Here is an 18828-nt window from a genome sequence, read left to right as displayed (position 1 = left end):
GAGCCATGGTTCCCAGGATCACTGGAGACCCTAGAAGTCACACCTCAGTGATTGGAAAGTTATCGCCTGTCGCAGGAACATGTGAGCGTAGCTCTTTAAGAGTATGGTCATATCTGATTCATGTTCTGGTAGATTACACTCCATGACGTACCGTATTGTCTGCCAATAACTGGTCAGGCCAGTCGTAATAAGAAAAGTTATTGGTTCCAGGAACATCTTTGGCAGTAATAATGTCGCACACTCCTGGCATGCTCAGCGCTCCTGTTACATCTAGAGATCTGTAACAGACATATAGAAATGCATAGGATGAAATAGTGAAAAAGTCATACAACAACGCCTCAAAACTTGTCCAGCTAATTGCATGGAGTGTCTCATTGACCTATAGTAAGTGATGTGCTTCATTTATTAAGAGGTGTGTGCCTCATAATAAATCAGGCACATGTAAAGTCAGCAAGATTGGTGGAACGTACGCCAGCCATCATATATCTCCTCTAATGTCGATAGTAAGAAAACGCCTTCACAGCGACATATGAAAAATGCCTGCCCGTGAGAAAGGCATCTCAATGCGTAAACAGTCCTAAGCTCTGCTTCAATTAGAAAAACAGGGAAAAGTTACCTAACCACGGATTGTTAGTTTGTATAAGAATTCAGATTTTCTTGTCCATAATGCAAGATTTGCTGTTAATGGACCAGCTACTCGTGATATCAAGACCAATTATATACGTTATTATAAAGAAGAAAATGAAAAAGAAGAATGTGACCTTGCAACCATTAGGTATACTCACATGATTTTCGCATGAGCTTTAGAGCTTGTAACCAAAGCCAAAAACAGCTCTCCCTCTATGATAGGCATGTCATCACAGTATACTGCTTCCCCAGACACTTGCATCATGGCTGCATGGTGCATCACGGGACGTCCAACAGCATCCTGGGTGGGTTGATGAGCTGTAATGTCCTAGGAATTATATAAGCAAATGATGTTCAGTCACTGTACTAAAATTAGGAACAAAAACAATTTACACTATAATCAAAATAATCCCCCAGATTTACACTTACCGTGTTCAAAATATCTGCAAATCAAATAAATACTATAGCCTTCTCAATGATTTTAGCACGTAAAGCGATTTAGCAAATACTCTGTAGTAAGTTAATAGTTAATAATACATGTAAATTACATAGGGTACATAGTTTTCATTGTTTTGATAAAAAAAGAGAAAATGAACACAAAATTTGTTGTGCAATTTCTCCTGAATACGCCGATACCCCATATGTGGGGGTAAACCACTTTTTCAGCGCACGGCAGAGCTCGCAAGGGAAGGAGCACCGTTTGACTTTTTCAACACAGAATTGGCTGGAATTGAGATCGGATGCCATGTTGCGTTTGGAGAACCCCTGATGTTCCTAAACAGTGGAAACCCCCAACAAGTGACTCCATTGTGGAAACTAGACCCCTTAAGGAACTTATCTAGATGTGTGGTGAGCACTTTGAACCTTTAAGTGCTTCACAGAAGTTTATAACGTAGAGCTGTGAAAATAAAAAATCATTTTTTCCCACAAAAGTGATATTTTCGCCCCCAAATATTTATTTTTACAAGGGTAACAGGAGAAATAATACCCACACAGTTGTGCGATTTGTCCTGAGTACACTGATACCTGATATGTGGGGTTAAACCACTGTTTGGGCGCACGGCAGAGCTCAGAAGGGAAGGAGTACCATTTGACTTTTTCAATGCAGAATTGGCTGGAATTGAGATTGGACGACATGTCGCTTTTGGAGAGCCCCTGATGTGCCTAAACAGTGAAAAAAAACCCCACAAGTGACACCATTTTGGAAACTAGACCCCTGAAGGAGCTTATCTAGATATGTAGTGAGCACTTTGAACCCCTAAGTGCTTCACAGAAGTTTATAACGCCGAGCCGTGAAAATAAAGTCTTTTTTTTCCACAAAAGTGATTTTTTTTAGCCCCCAATTTTTTTATTTTCTCAAGGATACCAAGAAAAATTAGACGCCCAAAGTTGGTAAATAGTGGAAACCCCTTAATTCTGGATCCAACCCTAACCCCAACACACCCCTAACCCTAATCCCAACGCTAACCCTAATCCCAACCCTAATCCCTAATTCTAACCCTAATCCTGATTCGCCCTAACCCTAATTCTAATCCTAGCCCTAATCCTAGCCCTAACCCTAATTCCATCCCTAACCCTAATTCTAGCCCTAACCCTAAGTCCAACCCTAACCCTAATTCCAACCCTAACCCTAATGGAGAAATGAAAAAAAAAATATTTTCTTTATTTTATTATGTTTGCCTATCTAAGGGGTGATAAACGTGGGGGGGCTATTTACTATTTTTTTAGTTTGATCACTATGATAGTTTATCATAGTGATCAAAATGAATCAATGGAATCTGCCGGCCGTAGCCTACAGATTCCCGGCAGGCGCACTGCGCATGCGCCCGCCATTTTCTCCAGATCCAAGATGGCGGCGCCCACCGGAGGAAGCTGCAGGGACCCAGGACCACCGGGAGGGGACAGAGGACCACTGGGAGGTACAGAGGGGGGATCGGGGACCTTATTTCTCTTTCCTCTGATGTGCGATCACATCAAAGGAAAGCGAAATTAAATGCAAAATCGCGGCTTTTTTTGCGATCGCCGTTATAGGGTTAACGGCGATCGCAAAAGCGGGGTCGGTAAAAACCGACCCGATTCATGTTCTCTGGGGTCTCGGCTACCCCCAGCAGCTGAGACCCCGGAGAAAATCCGACACTGGGGGGCGCTATTTACTTTCTCCACAGCGCCGTGAATTAACGGCGCTGAGGTTTAAGTACCCTTAATTAGCGCCGCTAAAAAGCGTATCGGCGGTCGTTAAGGGGGTAATTACCGCCGTTAAAAGGCGTATCGGCGGTCGTTAAGGGGTTAATGCAGGGTATTTGCTCATTATTTTTTATCCTAGTTTATGTTTGTTAATAGCCTCAACATGAATGTGCATCTACACATTGCACTTATATCAAAATGTGTTCCAGTTCATTTTTTTTGGTTTTGCAACATTGAAATTGCAACAAGAAAGAAAAGTCAGGGGATTATTAAAATCATAGGATGGGGAGACATGTTAGCAATATGCAAATGATGAAATGGAAACAAAATTTTCTAACATATCTCGATTTATTCAGCATTGATTATGAGCACCAGATGCATTGTCAGGAAAAACCTGGTTAGGAACTTGCAGCTCTCTAGCACCCCCATGTCCTCATGTCAGTCAGGGAACTGCACCTAGGGTAAGTAGTCGCCGGAAAGGCTGCCTTGTTGCATACTGGCTATCGAGCACTTTGCAGTGAGGGCGGTATGTACATCACCAGCCCCAGGCCAGGAATACACCCATAAAACTCCGATCCATCACTGTCAGGGTTCCCCAATAACACCAGGACGCTATGCTGCCACCAGTTCCTCATTTGATACTAAAGCCTATATCGGATCAGGAACCAACCAAAAGGTAGCATGATTTAGTGGAGAGTACGTGTTGGTTCAGTCATAGAGCAAGGAGAACGAAACTGGTAAATTTATAAGTTTACTCCAGAAAATATAGGCAGTGTTTACAAAAATACAAAAGATATTACAAAAGGAGACAAACTACAATATGTACAACAGTAGGAAATAAAAGGAATTAAAATAGGAAACTTATTTTATCTCAGTCACAGGTATGACGTGTCGATAAAGGGGAGGAGAGAATCCCACAGAAAAGATTCAGTCCATAGCCTGTTGTCTGGCTGTCTCTCCGGGGTCTGAACCTGTCTCAAAATGGTTGTTTCTGTTTTATGGTTTGCCCACAAACTTAGGAACTCCCACTTCTGTTGACCTCACATATGGGCTGATTCTATGAGGAACATCTCTCTTGGAATAGGGGCACCATATTTTCCCCTGTGAATTTACCTTTATTTTGAGACCAAACACGACATGTCTGTGGGTTACTGGGGGGTAAAAACGATTTCCCCGATTTCTGATGGCCCTAGAGGCTGCAAAACGCTGCCATGCATAGCCTCAATTCCCCTGATCCTGGAAATCTATTTTTACTGTCTCTAGGATTATTGTGTGTTATTAAATTTGACCTGGAATAGACAAAGGAACTTTTGGAGGGAAAAAGGAACCCACACTTAACTCGGCCAGAGTAATAAAAGTGATCATTTGCTGAAGGGAGGGGGAAGTGGATAGAATTTCACAGAGGCAGACTGAGGGGGCTGCAGCCATGTGGCTGCAGATGAAGCATAGTCTTGCACAAACCAATGGGAGAGGGCAACAGGTAGCTCTATATGTGCACCTAGGATGATAGAAAATATTTAATATTTTCCTGACACGCATAAATAAACGCACTTACATGCCTTGGCTGCTATCAATGAGCTTGCTAATGATTTCAGAGGAATGTTCTGCTGCACTGAATGCAGTTGGCTACGAAAATCATCAAGATCCACTGCTGGCAGCTCCCTTTGCAATTGTTGATCAATGATGTCCCAGATGTGCTCAATTGGAGACAAGTCCGAAGACGTTTCAGGCCATGGTAGAACATTTAGGCTGTGCAGATTGCTGAAAGTAGCACAAGCAACATGTGGCTTGGCCCTGTCATGTTGAAAAAGGGCTCTGTCCTGAGACATTTTTGAAAAATGGCCATATTACTGGTTTCATGACCAATTCAATATATTTCCAAGTTGTTGGTGTACTTGGAATGAAGACTATGATGCACTGGCTACCGTATATTATGCCACTCTACACTGCTATCCCAAGAGTAGGACAGGTGTGACATTCTCCCGTGAATGCCTCTTGATGGTGTTGAACACATCGTCTCCAGACCAATCTTTGGTTATCATTGCATCCAAGACAAAAGTGGGACTCAGTGTTGGAAAAGATATATCTCCATTCCAGCCTCCATTGCTCCATTTCAGCCTTCGATCTCTTTGTAGAAACCACATGGGTAATGTCATAAGGAGACCATCACAAAGAAATATCTCACCAGTCCTAATCTCGAGATTATGGTGTGGAGTGATATGAGTGGTAGCGACCCCTCTGGTCTTTATTTCAGGTAAACTAACAGTGCCGTGTTACAATAATTTGGTTGTGGAACCAGTGGTACGTACAGCCTTTTCTTCAAAGTGTCTCAGTACCCATCTTTTAACAATACAATGCCAGGCTGCATGTTGCTCAGGCTACTGTGAGTCTTCTGCATGGTCTAATTGTGCTACCATGGCCTACAGCGTCTCCAGACTTTGTCTCCCATATAGCACATCTTGGACATCATTGCTAGTAATTTGGAAAGGGAGCTGCCAGCAGTGGATCTTGATGATTTGCGTAGAAATGCTTACCCAAGTGCATTCAGTGTGGCAGAACTTCCTCAACATCCATTACTAACCTCATTGATAGCAGCCAAGGTGTGTAAATGCATATATTGTTGCCACGTAGCGCTCACACTCGGTACTGAATAATTAATGTTTTGACAATGTCTACAATTTTTCATAATTTGCATATCATTAACATACCTATCCATCCTGTAATTTCCATAATTCCACAATTTTTACTTCTTGGTGTTGCAATTTCAATGTTGAGGAGTGTGTGTGCAGGCTACAGATTGCAGTGACCAAATATAGTCATAATCTAAATCTAGCAGCATAAAATATATTTATATAAATATATTACTTGTCACGATTGATTTTTGGATTCGTGGCAGCTGTGGTTCTGCTATGATTTAAATGTCACTTTTTTCCTTTTTGGACCAGCAAGGGTTAATGTCAGTTTCCTTGTTGGCAGATGCTTTGCTGCTGGTCAGCTGATGTTGGCGGTGGCTACTCCCACATCCTTTTAATAGTCACATGATGCATCAGCTGACTGTTGGTAATAGAGTTTGTCTATATCGACCAGCCTAGGAATTTGCAGTTCTCTGGCGTCAGTGCTGTACCTGCTACTTCTGTGGAGTTTGGGATCCTGTTTCCATATTCTCTGCTGCTGTGTAGAGCTTGGCAGCGGTGCCTGGAGCGAAGTTTCTAGTTTTCTTACCTTGTCTGTCTCGTGCTTTTCACTACCCCTGTGTTTATACCACCTGCAGTGGTGAGCGTCCTTGCCATTTTGCACTAGCCAGGGTATTGTGAGGTGACTAGGCATGTGATGTCAGCTGGGGGAAGGACCTGCACAGGGTGTTTGGGGAGCTTAGGCATAGGCTCAGCTTGTGGTTAGGAGGTGCCCCATCCCCCACTCCCTACTGTTAGGGCCTTCATGCTTAGCTAGTATTTAGGTTAGCAAAGTTGCAAATATACATATTATGTTGTGCTATGGGAGGTTAAGTCAAATACTGCATTCTTTTAGTCCCATTTTAGTATATTTTTTCTGCTGTTATAATGAATGCCTAATCGTAAAACTTACCTGATATTTCTGCATACTCTTTAGTGTCGTATTCTGCATTACAGTACTTTTTACATTGTTTCTCTGGGCTATGTCTACAGGAGAGATGTGCCCCTTCACACTGTACTAAAGGAAAATGTACAACAAAAACATTAAATTTGAGGAAACATTCTAATTATTTACCACAATAGATTACACATGTTCTTTCACTTTAAATAGATATGTCACCAGAAAGGGATGGCCTCTGAGGAACGCTGCCTGCTAGTTAATAAAGCTTTTGGAGCATTCTATAATGTGGGTTCAATGATGATCAGCAGATTTTCAAGGGTCACTCTTCTGACAGTCCCAGCAAACAGCTGATTTTGCTAGGGTTGTCCCTTCAATGGTCCCAGTCCCCAAGTACATGTGCTGCTCACACGGAACAGTTCTCCAATCTGGTACGTAAAATAGAATGAGGTGCCCGAATGTGAGACTCTATGGCTCTTGTGTAACCATAGGGCATATGGGTGAGGGTTGCCTTCATGATATAACCCATTTAATGACAATGAGACCTGTATAAATACAAATATGCAGTAAGCACCCAAAGTTAGAGATACTGGCACACAGAATTGCATTATTCCAAAGGTATTACTGTAGAATTGAATACAACCAAATTTAGAGCGGTGTTTCACAAGCTATGCTGTAATCACTTGAAAGGCATCAAAATGAGTACAATAATTTTGACTTCTAAATAAATTGGTAAATACAAGGAAGAAGCATTGTGAGGTTTATATTATTGGTCCATTGAACTAATGTGGTTTCTTTATGAGATTTGGCATGCTACAATCGGATATAGGAAAATATACTTTACATTAATATTAGCGTCGGTGCAAATGAATTTGCATGTCCCAGTCCATCGGCAACAGCGGTCTGTGGCCGCTGAATGTTATCTGGAGAACCATATCTTACCTGCTGTCATCCCTGGCTCTTCTTTTGATTAGTCAGCGTGGCGTCATCCTTGTGGCATGGTGGATATGTGATATCACGACAGGCTACCTCATAAGAAACGTGGATGCTGTCAGGTAAGAGGTGCTTCTCCCGCTCCCATCTAGTTGCAAGTTTTTGGGAGGTCTCCACCCCTCCCTTGTGGGCCATGCACACATAAAGCCGTCTTACACAGCGTGTCCACATCAGACATTACCTTTCTGAGTCCTGCTGATATAGGTACTGTTCACATGGTCAGATTTAAAAACATTGATTAGGACTGCTCTGATGGGTAGACCTTGGAGTTTGGTAGAGCGGCTTAGTATACATTTTTTGCAAAAAGCGTATCAACTAAATACCCTGTTTTGTTATCATCTTTTTACTAGCACTTACTGTTTATTGTTAGATATTTTTTAACAGCAGAGTATTTTTTCACGTTTGTTATACTGTGTTTCTCTGTGTTCCCGCTCCCATCATGTAGCCATAAACCACTGTGGTGGTCAATAGAATAGAACATGCAAATTTATTTACACCAAATATACATATAAATCTGAGATCCTGTAACACTGCTCCTTGGTATTAGAATAGTTTTTGTAAAGTTACTAAACATTTCATGTAGGTTTTACCTGTGGGATTTTCTGAATTATTGATAAAAATGAGCATTCCTTTAGTTGATCATTCTTCAGATACAGTGAGTGGTTAACACAACATAACCCACCTCTGAGTTCAGGGCTTGTAACACTTCTAGGTAGAATTTGAAAAGGAAACTAACAGTCAATGTTCTTCTGTATTCTACCTTCCCTCCCGGAGCTGAGGGGGTAAGGGAAATCTCATCCAAAATAAATCTACATGCTTCACCCAGTGTCTCCTCATTCCATTGCCTGGATAGATGAGAGGGATAAATTAGACTGTATAACCCATATTAATTATATGGCAATGCACAACGTAATAATATTGCTGCAAACCTTCCAATGACGGCTTCTCTCGCCTTGTTTGCTTGAACTGTGCATGTGCCAGTACCACCAAAGTAAATGTTCATGTCTTCAATGATGTCTGAGTGATCTTGGAATAGCACTCTCATTCCTGCAACCAGTATAGCCATAGAGTTCACCTTTCTCTGTGCCTGTCTGAAGGCAGACACAACCTCCCACTGTGGATGGAGGGCAATAATGTTAAAATAAGCCCTTGGAAATTACAGTGGGTACAGAAAGTATTCAGACCCACTTACATGTTCACTCTTTGTTTCATTGCAGCCATTTGGTAAATTCAAAAAAGTTAATTTCATTTTTTTCTCATTAATGTACACTCTGCACCCCATCTTGACAGAAAAAAACAGATGTGTAGACATTTTTGCAAATTTATTAAAAAAGAAAAACTGAAATATCACATGATCATAAGTATTCAGACCCTTTGCTCAGATACTCATATTTAAAGTCACATGCTGTCCATGTCCTTGTGATCCTCCTTGAGATGGTTCTACTCCTTCATTGGAGTCCAGTTGTGTTTAATTAAACTGAGAGGACTTGATTTGTAAAGGCACACACCTGTCTATATAAGACATCACAGCTCACAGTGCATGTCAGACCAAATGAGAATCATGAGGTCAAAGGAACTGGACAAAGAGCTCAGAGACAGAACTGTGGCAAGGCATAGATCTGGCCAAGGTTACAAAAGAATTTCTGCAGTACTCAAGGTTCCTAATAGCACAATGGCCTCCATAATCCTTAAATGGAAGAAGTTTGGGACCACCAGAAGTCTTCCTAGACCTGGCTGTCCAGACAAACTGAGCAATTGTGGGAGAAGAGCCTTGGTGAGAGAGGTAAAGAAAAACCCCAAGATCACTGTGGCTGAGCTCCACAGATGCAGTAGGGAAATGGGAGAAAGTTCCACAAAGTCAACTATCACTGCAGCCCTCCACAATTCGGGACTTTTTGGCAGACTGGCCCAATGGAAGCCCCTCCTCAGTGCAAGACATATGAAAACCTGCATAGAGTTTGCTAAAAAACACATGAAGAACTCCCAGACTATGATAAATAAGATTCTCAGGCCTGATGAGATGAAGATAGACCTTTTTGATGATAATTCTAAGCGGTAATGTGTGGAGAAAACCAGGCACTGCTCATCACCTGCACAATAAAATCCCAACAGTGAAACACGGTGGTGGTAACATCATGCCATGGGGGTGTTTTTCAGCTGCAGGGACATGACGTCTTGTTGCAGTTGAAGGAAATATGAATGCGGCCAAGTACAGAGATATCCTGGATGAATACCTCTTCCAGAGTGCTCTGGACCTCACACTTGGCCGAAGGTTCACCTTCCAACAAGACAATGACCCTAAGCACACAGGACAAAGGAGTGGCTTCGGAATAACTCTGTGACCATTCTTGACCTGACCTAAACCCAATTGAGCATCTCTGGAGAGACCTAAAAATGGCTGTCCACCAACGTTCATCATCCAGCCTGACGAACTGGAGAGGATGTGCAAGAAAGAATGGCAGAGGATCCCCAAATCCAGGTGTGCAAAGCTTGTTGCATCATTCCCTAGAAGACTCGTGGCTGTACTAGGTCAAAAGGGTGCTTCTACTCAATACTGAGCAAAGGGTCTGAATACTTATGACTATGTGACATTTCAGTTTTTCTTTAATAAATTTGCAAAAATTCCGACATTTCTACATTAATGAGAAAAAAATGAACTTTTTTGAATTTACCAATTGGCTGCAATGAAACAGAGTGAAAAATTTAGGGGTCTGAATACTTTCCATACCCACTGTATGTGTAGGAGCCAATGTAAAATATCATATCTTCATAGATTCCATAATAAAAAGCTCCAGCCAATGTCATGACATGCCAAGACTGACATTATGGGATGTTTTATCATTATAAGAATATGGCATTGCAAATCTCCGCAATGTTCATAGATACTTTACGAATTGAAATATAATCCTTAAAGGGTTCTCAAATTAAACTCATATATTAAATCCCTAAAACGCTATTTGCACCTTTATGGGACATGAATTTATCGTAGCATCAGGCCTCCTGATGAGCCCTGGAAGGCGAAACGCGTTGAGGCATTCATGATTTGATGGCAGGTGGCGATAAACGCAGATAAGTACCGCTGTTGCAGCTCTGCGTTCCCCATATATTTCCATTAGTGGGAGACTGTTGATGGCATTTTTTAGCCATTTCTCAATCATCTTTTTGGGCTATGGCCTTCAATTGAGTAAAAGAGGCCTCTCCTTATCTTGTGTATAAGATTTAGGCATGATCTGAATTGAGTTATCCCACTGGGTTGCCTTGAGGTTGTCTGACTATTTTTTGTGGGACTTTAACATGCCACCTCATGCCATGTGTGTTCTAAATTGTTTTTAACCTCTTTTCTTGGGACACAGGGTCCTCTATAGAGCAGGCTTGATCTCTGTTTAGAACTAGGGGTTCCCTTGTATCGGGTAGAAGGGACCACTAGTGGCTGTAGGGTTTGTCAGGGCCCCCAGGGATAGCCATCGTGAGCGGGGGCGCCACAACGTTCCCCCCTTAGGGTGCCAACCTCCGCAGCCAGGCAGGGTACAGCTCAGTAAACAAGTAGGGACTCTTAGGGGTTACCCTAGTGTGGGCTATGTTTGAACACTTATTTTCATTTTCTGTCACATTTTTGTTTGGTGTGTACCACATTCGTGGTTTTTAAATAATAAAGTATCGTTTTAGGGATTTAATATATGAGTTTTAGATACTTTACGACACAGAAAATATATAGTTGTGCTTGAAAAGTAGAGAAATTACTTTAAACACCAGGATAACCCCTTGACGTAACTGTACGCAGACACTCAGGTCTGCATGTGCGGAGAGCATTGAGTAGATGAGCCCACATCACACACAGCAGAGGGCAGCTGTGTTATCCAGCTGGAATCTGCCTGTAAGGCCGGGGTCACACTAGAGAGGAATACGGACGAGTGAGAGGCGTTAAAAGCACGCATTACACACGGACCAATAATTCTCTATGGGGCAGCTCCCAACAGCCGTATATTTCTCGTCCGTATTCTACGGTCCGTGCCAATCGCAGCATGCTGCGATTGTCAGCGTACTACGCCCGTAGTACGCCAATGCAAGCCTATGGGTGCGCTAAAAATACGCATTACACACGGACCACACATGTGACTTGCGAGAAATATGCACCCGGAGTCTTTTAGAAAAGCCGGCAATTCAGTGCGCTATACAGTAAACTCACACTGACAGGTTTAATAAAGAAACTAAATAATAGATATATACACATAGAATAAATATATATATATATATATATATACACATACATGTCATTTGTGACAAACATATATATATATATATTTCATAGAGTTCTTCATAGCAGAATAGCCGCTAATTCAATTGCCGGCTTCTGTCAAATCATTCCCCAACCCGACATGAAATGACACATGGTTTACATTCAGTAAACCATTTCATTTCATGTTTTTTAATATGTCCCTGACTAATAATTAGATGAGGGTTTGTGTGCAAAATTTGGGAGGTGTAGTTGTTATTTTAAGGGGTTAATTCGTTGTAAAAAAAATGCGTGGGCTTCCGCTGTAATTTGTCAACCAGAGAGGTTAAGCAGGTGAGTGAGGGCAGATTATAGTAGCCATGAAAGGGACCATTGTTTTTGGCCCCCCCGCTACAAAAATTTGCCCCCAGACACCCCAGAAATGGCGCATCTATAAGATGCGCCAATTCTGGCACTTATCCTCTCTATTCCCATTGCCCTGTAGCGGTGGCGAATGGGTTAATATAACAAAGGGTTAATGTCACCATTCGATTGCAAGGTAGCATTAAGCCGATTAATAATGGAGAGGTGTCAATAAGACAACGATCCATTATTAACCCTATACTAAGAAAGGGTTAAAAACAACACACAGACATTAATTAAAAAGTCATTTAATGAAATAAATACCCCAAGTTTTTGACACATTTTTATTAGTCTGGTAATCCCAAAAAAACCATGACCTGCAAAAAATAAAACATAAAAAATCACCAATATCCTTACCTCTCCGCCGTTCAGTCATGTCCCACGCTGCAATCCATCAGAAAGGGTTAAATAGTTTCCAATGAGCACCGATGCTAATGCGACCAGCCCCACTGTAAACTACTGTGGTGCTAATAAAAATATGGATATCTTATAGCCTACGTATTGTGATATATTGATTAGTCCATATTGAAATTAACCTGTAATGTCAGGATTAGAAGGCCCCATATCCAGTACCAGAGTTCATGAGGTCAGACCTGCAATGGCTATTGAAATGCAGCCTGTGTGCTGAGTATACTGAAAGACAATGCTTGTTGAAACAGTATGTTTAATCTGGATTATTGGAAAGGATTAACCTTTGTGTACGTACTTGAATTTCAAGAGTAGTGAATGGTGCGGGTATATTGATAAAGCATTATCCTGATTTGCAGGCAAGTGACCCCTGTTGACAAACAGTGATACATACTGAATACCTTCACTTGGGGGTGGTTGATGGAAAGAAACTTTCCAACTAATTCTGTGTGGTATTCTAATATAAGAGTTGTATGGTGTATTCTCACATATCAGCTAGGACAATAGGAATAACAACTGTATAGATAATTAATATGCTGCTTGAACAAGGAAGTCTTGTGCTCAATAATAGTATGATGCTCGAAGACAAGAGAGACCAAAATGTTTTATGGTCTCATGTAGCAATATTGGGTCGTCTATGACATCCATAATCTAGGACCGATTGTGATACATATCTTGACATGTCTGAGTGTGTGTCTGAGTTACGATAGGTATCCAGTTTTCAGAATAGGTGATTATGGAAGTCATGCTGCCCATCTTAGAGCATTATGCTATGAGCATGAAGCGTTAACTTTGTAACAAGCAACATATGTTGAACTTTGAACAATGATACACAACTTTGACAAGTTGACCAGAGGCAAACAGAGCCTGGGTTATAATCAGTAGTAATGCATTGTGCTATTGTTAAGAGACATGCTAATGACAAACGAATCTCAAACAAACTAAGATTATAGTAGTCTACTGTATAACAAACAGACCTTGAATTCTTGTGCAGTTTCAAGATTCTGATGACTCAGCCTAAACATACTGCACAGAGGGAATGTGGGAATTTTGTGTATAAAAAGGTGGACCCAGTTCAGTGAGGTGGGGACATTTTCCAGCAGGGGACATTTCCAGAAGCTATCGTGGGTGCTGCACGGTCTCTGTGATGACAAGACCAGAGCACCAGAGCATTTCCTTCTCATTTGACACTGTGGTCCCTCCAGTGGAGAAGTGATGTTGCAATACTACTTGGTAATGTATAGAATGGATACTTATTTCTCTATGTATTATAATTCATAATAATTGTATGATTCACATGGAATTAACAAGACAGGGTAATATTATATCTGCCATTTCATTAATTTGGTGTTTTATAATCATTGTATAATAAAATTGTGTTATATGCAAGTAGTAGCCTTCTGTAAAGCCGTATCCGAACCTTATTGCTAAACAGTTGGCAATACATAAATTGGCGTAGTCGGCAGGATACGCAGAAGGCTCAGAAGGTTTTTTTCTTTGTTGGGATAAGAAATAATCCTCACCTCCTAACTTATTTTATAGGATAGTAATTTGTTGGCACTAGGCCAAAATGCTTGGGTTTTTGGCGCAGGAAATGCGTTGTTGTGGATTGGCAGAACCCTGGGAGAATAAGCTCAAGGGCTCAGAGCCCCATGATGTTGTTGAAGTACTCATGGGGATCCCTGCAAAGGCAGGTGATGCAGTTAACCCCTCAATGTTGTTTAGTTACTCGAGGCTTTCCCTGCAAAGGCAGGTGATGCAGTCAACCCATGATGTTGTTCAAGTACTCATGGGGATCCCTGCTAAGGCAGGTGATGCAGTTAACCCCTCGATGTTGTTTAGTTACTCGAGGCTTTCCCTACAAAGGCAGGTGATGAAGTCAACCCATGATGTTGTTCAAGTACTCATGGGGATCCCTGCTAAGGCAGGTGATGCAGTTAACCCCTCGATGTTTAGTTACTCGAGGCTTTCCCTGCAAAGGCAGGTGATGCAGTTAATCCCTGATGTTGTTGAAGTACTCAGGGGTGATGTAGAGTCTTTAGGACAGCGTATGTGGATTTTACTCAGTGTATACCGAGATATGTATGAGCAAAACACCCATATGCAAAGAAAGTTGTCAGAAATGGAACAAAAAGAGGTTGTAAGTGAGTCTGTTGAGACTCCAGGGTGGGAGGAAACCCAAACCCCATATGATATGTTGGCGACTATGTGGTCGCACAGTGTTGGTTCAAGTGAACATTGGGACAAATATGGGCAAGATGCAGAGCCTGTTGATGTAGCAGAATGCTTGCAGAAAGTAAAAGTAGAAAAAGGGAAAGAATTATGTGCTCTTGGTAAGTGTGGCTGGATCCTGCAAAGAATGTTAACCAAAGTGCAGGAATTGGAAATACAGCTATGTGAGGCCCAGAATGCATTGGTGGTAGCACAGGGTCAGAATAAGTTAGTAATGGACAAATGTGTTGGAACTCAGCATGATGCAGAACAGTCTGATGTATGTGTAAAACAGTATAAGTGCAGAAAGAAGAGAGGGAAGGTGAACAGGAATGAAGCTTTGGCCATAGCCAGAGCAGAGATGGAGAGGAACCCAGATCAGTGGGATAGTGATGCACATGAGTCAACTGACTCCGAAACTGTCACCAGCCAAGAACAGGGGGATGATCATTTTAATGGGGAGGTGGAAATGGATCCTCTTCTTAACCCATTAAAAGCTTATCATATTTGCCAGACCCAGGTTGTAGAGACAGCTACAGGGAAGCAAAACCAGAATGAGGTAGAAGATTGCAGGGTGTCTGATAGATCTGAGTTGCAATCTACCTTAAGTAGAAGAAATACTAGGGGTGGCAAGGCCCCGGCAATGTTCAGATTCAGGCGATCTGATGATCCCATGTTGTTCTGTAGTAATTATTTGGCATTGTACAGAAATGTTTGCAGTCATCCAGATATGTCAAATAATTGTAATGTAGATTATGCCACAAGAGTGTCTCTAAGAAATACCAGTTCATATGAAAGATTTGTAAAACTATTAACTGAGTGGTGTCTTAAGTCAAAAGAGCAGGATGAAGTATCCGAGAAGGTGTCTGCTGTTTACAGGCCTAGGTATTGCTTTAAATGTGGGAAGATTGGCCACATTAAACGTTATTGTAATCCCAAACCAGAGAGCCATTCATTGCACCAGAATATTGATAAAATGGAGAATAAGGAAGGACTTGCCATCTATGATGATACTGAATTTACAGACTCCTGTAAAAAAGCTGACTTTGCTACAACTGCACAAAAGTCGCAAGAAATGCAGATCCCAACGGTGGATAAGAGTGAGACTGGGAAAGAGCAGAACTTGTCATATTGTAGACCCCAAAAAGACGGTGCTACTATTCCTGTGTTCTGTCTATGGGGCTGGATTATTTTACCTTGGTCACCAGTAGAGTTGAGCGACTTTTGGTTTTTTAGGGTCGCGTTTCGTTTCGTGAAACCCGACTTTTCCAAAAGTCGGGTCGAGCAAGATCGTCCGATTATAGGGAAAAGTCGGGGTCGTCCCGAAACACGAAACCCAATGTAAGTCAATGGGGAATAAAAGTCGGCAGTGAGAGGAGGACAGGAAACACACCTACAGTGCCCATTTGAATGCCAAAAGCATCAATTCTTCCTTCTTAAGCTGGTCAACCTTAATTAGCTTCATAATACAAGTTACGCACTGAAAAATGGGGGTTATTTGGCTAAAGTTGTGGGGGGGGGAGGGCTGGCTGCAGGTTTTCATGTGCCCTGGGCGAAAGAGCGCCCCTTTAACACATACCACAACTCATCATGCTCCGATACGGCAGAGAAATAGCGGTATAGTACAATGAAAAATACCTCACTTTTTACATCTCATGACGAGGCCCATCTATTTCTCCATACAAAATCATTGGTCCCATATAATGTTTGAAACAGTATATGATGAGCTCCACATAATGCTACAGTATATGTTGGTCCCCATGGATGAAGCTCCACTGTCTTATGGGCCCAAATAATGCTCCAAACATAATGGGCCCCATTTCTAATGCTCTAGTGTATAATGGGCCCTGTAAATGCTGCTCCAGTGTCTGATGTCCACCTTTGGAATGTTCCAGTGTATGGTGGGCCCCATCTATCATTCTCCAGAGTATAGTGCTCCCCAAAAATTGCTGTCCCAACATTGAAAACAATCAAATAAGTCTCCTCGCTAGGGAATCCCAGTACTTGTCTGGACTCCTCGTCGTCCCCATCTTCCATCTCACTGCACAGTATTTCAACTTTGCAAGTGCTGTGATCCTGAGCAAGCAGGGGGGGCCCACTCGTTGGCGACGGCACTGGCACAGGGCCCCTGATAGTACGGTGGTGTGTCTGATGGCGGGTGGGCCGAACCTGCACTTTCATCTGCAGCTTCCTCTTTGTCACTGTGTAAGATGGAACTGTATATGGGAAGGGTAACCTGAGTTTCATCAGGGTCAGATTCAGGTCGTGTAGCGTGCGAGGGGAATGTAGTGGTCTGGGTCAATGTACCAGCAGATTCATCGAGCAGTGGCTGGGCATCAGTGCACTTGTGTCGCCCCCAGGAGTACGGTCGCCACAGTGGCATTACCTTCTTCCTAGGGAGTGTGATGTCATGCTTGGGAGCAACGAAGGATCTCTCTAGCAGGTTAACTGATTGGGCGGCGTTATTCCCACGAGTCATGACCCTCCAAACAGCGTTCATGAAAGCAAAGTGTTTGTTTTACGTGGGCAGTATGGTTGCAAAGCTGAACCTTAAAGGAATGTCCAGAAGGGCACCACCAGGAGTGGAGCCTACGGTTAAATTCGACTCCACCTGGGAAACCTCAACCATGCCAGCTACAGAACAGATGCACACATTGCAAGCTTAATTCCGTTAACGAACGAGACTCCGTCATGCCCCGCGGTCCGAGTCCGGCTTACTAGAGGGACACGTGAGGCTCTGGCACATGAGATTGGCCAATAACTGGTGTGTCATGCCCTTACATGTCCGTGGCTGCATGTGCGCTACACTGAAAAGGCCAGCGTTTGTCGCTTACAGGTGCAGATAACCCGCTGAACAACGTTAGTGATGGGGATCACTGATTACAATTATTACCCGCGAACAATGATTTCCCAGTAAGTGCAGGTCAACCGCAGTTCTGGAATTAGGCCTAACCGTCATTCCTGAAAAAATGAAAAACTTACGTGTGCAAACCACAGGTGCTGTAGCTTGCTTAACAGCTCGCCAGCCGTTCTCACGCCCAGTATGGATTACACGTGATTGCACAAAGGTGAGAAAGGGTACCGTATCCCCAGATAACATGTATGGATAGCGTACACATTCAAAATATATGTCTATACATCAGGAGGCAGGAAGACGGTGTTAGGCCCAGTATGGATTGCACGTGATTGCACAAAGGTTAGAAAGGGTACCGTATCCCCAGATAACATGTATGGATAGCGTACACATTCAAAATATATGTCTATACATCAGGAGGCAGGCTCAGACGGTGTCAGGCACAGTATGGATTTGACGGCCCAGACTACACAGCGGAGGAGCAGGGAGAGGTAAAGATTGCAAATGCTGGGGCCCTGCCCAAGCAAGGGGGGCCCACTCGTGGGCGTCAGTACTGGCACTGGGCCCCTCATAGTACGGCGGTGTGTCTGACGGCGGGTGTGCACCACCACCGTCAGAGACACTTGATTGCACTATGAAGGACCCTGTGCCAGTGCCCGCGCCCAAGAGTCGGCCTACCCACCTGTCCAGGGCAACGGCACTCGCATGGTGTCGTGCGCTAGGTTGTGACCCCGGCCATGGGGGGGGGAGGCAGCACAGTTAGGGAGTTTTAGAAAGTGGCATATGTTGATGTTGGACATTCAGCTGATGCAAAAGGTGAAATAGGTCAAGTCCCAGGAAGAGGTGGACCAAAGCAAGCCATTTTTCTGTCACCCTATGTGTCATCAGGGGAAGGTGGGACAAAATCCTTGGAAACCCATGCGTGGTTCATTTTAATGAAGGTTAGATCATCCACATTTTGGGTTGACAGACGGGTCCTTTTTTCTGTCAGGATTGATCCAGCTGCACTGAAGACTCTTTCCGATAGCACACTTGCAGCTGGGCAAGCGAGCTCCTGTAAGGCATATTGTGCCAATTCAGGCCAGGTGTCCAGTTTAGCGGCCCAATAGTCAAAGGGGAATGACCTGTGTGGGAGAACATCGATATGGGAGGAAAAGTAGTTTGTAACCATAGTTGACAACTGCTGTCTCCTGTCACTTTCCATCGATGCAGTATTACCAGTTGTGTGAGCGGTACTTGAAAAATCAGTCCACAACATTGTCATGAAACCCCTGTCTCCAACGCCACTTCTGCTGTGTGCACCACGAACACCTCTGCCAAGCTGCCCCCGGCCCGTACGGCTCGT

The 18828-nt window shown here is 43.0% G+C and overlaps 1 protein-coding gene across 2 annotated transcripts in view; it reads right to left on the bottom strand.

The window, feature by feature from the left end:
- LOC141054221 (aldehyde oxidase 1-like) overlaps positions 1 to 18828 on the bottom strand; it is a 295390-nt gene that overhangs the window by 128248 nt on the left and 148314 nt on the right. For both annotated transcript variants that reach the window (XM_073551452.1, XM_073551453.1), the window contains exons 14-18: positions 8304 to 8488; positions 8057 to 8219; positions 6397 to 6501; positions 786 to 955; positions 152 to 278 (exon numbers count right to left, since the gene is read on the bottom strand). In XM_073551452.1, the coding sequence (XP_073407553.1) occupies positions 152 to 278; positions 786 to 955; positions 6397 to 6501; positions 8057 to 8219; positions 8304 to 8488 (750 nt within the window). The remainder of the gene's footprint in view (positions 1 to 151; positions 279 to 785; positions 956 to 6396; positions 6502 to 8056; positions 8220 to 8303; positions 8489 to 18828) is intronic.

Source organism: Dendrobates tinctorius, unplaced genomic scaffold, assembly GCF_039654945.1.
Source record: "Dendrobates tinctorius isolate UK_male_01 unplaced genomic scaffold, ASM3965494v1 ptg000177l, whole genome shotgun sequence".
Lineage (NCBI taxonomy): Eukaryota > Metazoa > Chordata > Amphibia > Anura > Dendrobatidae > Dendrobates > Dendrobates tinctorius.
The sequence above is the reverse complement of the archived record's forward strand: the minus strand, read 5'-3'. Positions and strand labels throughout refer to the sequence as shown.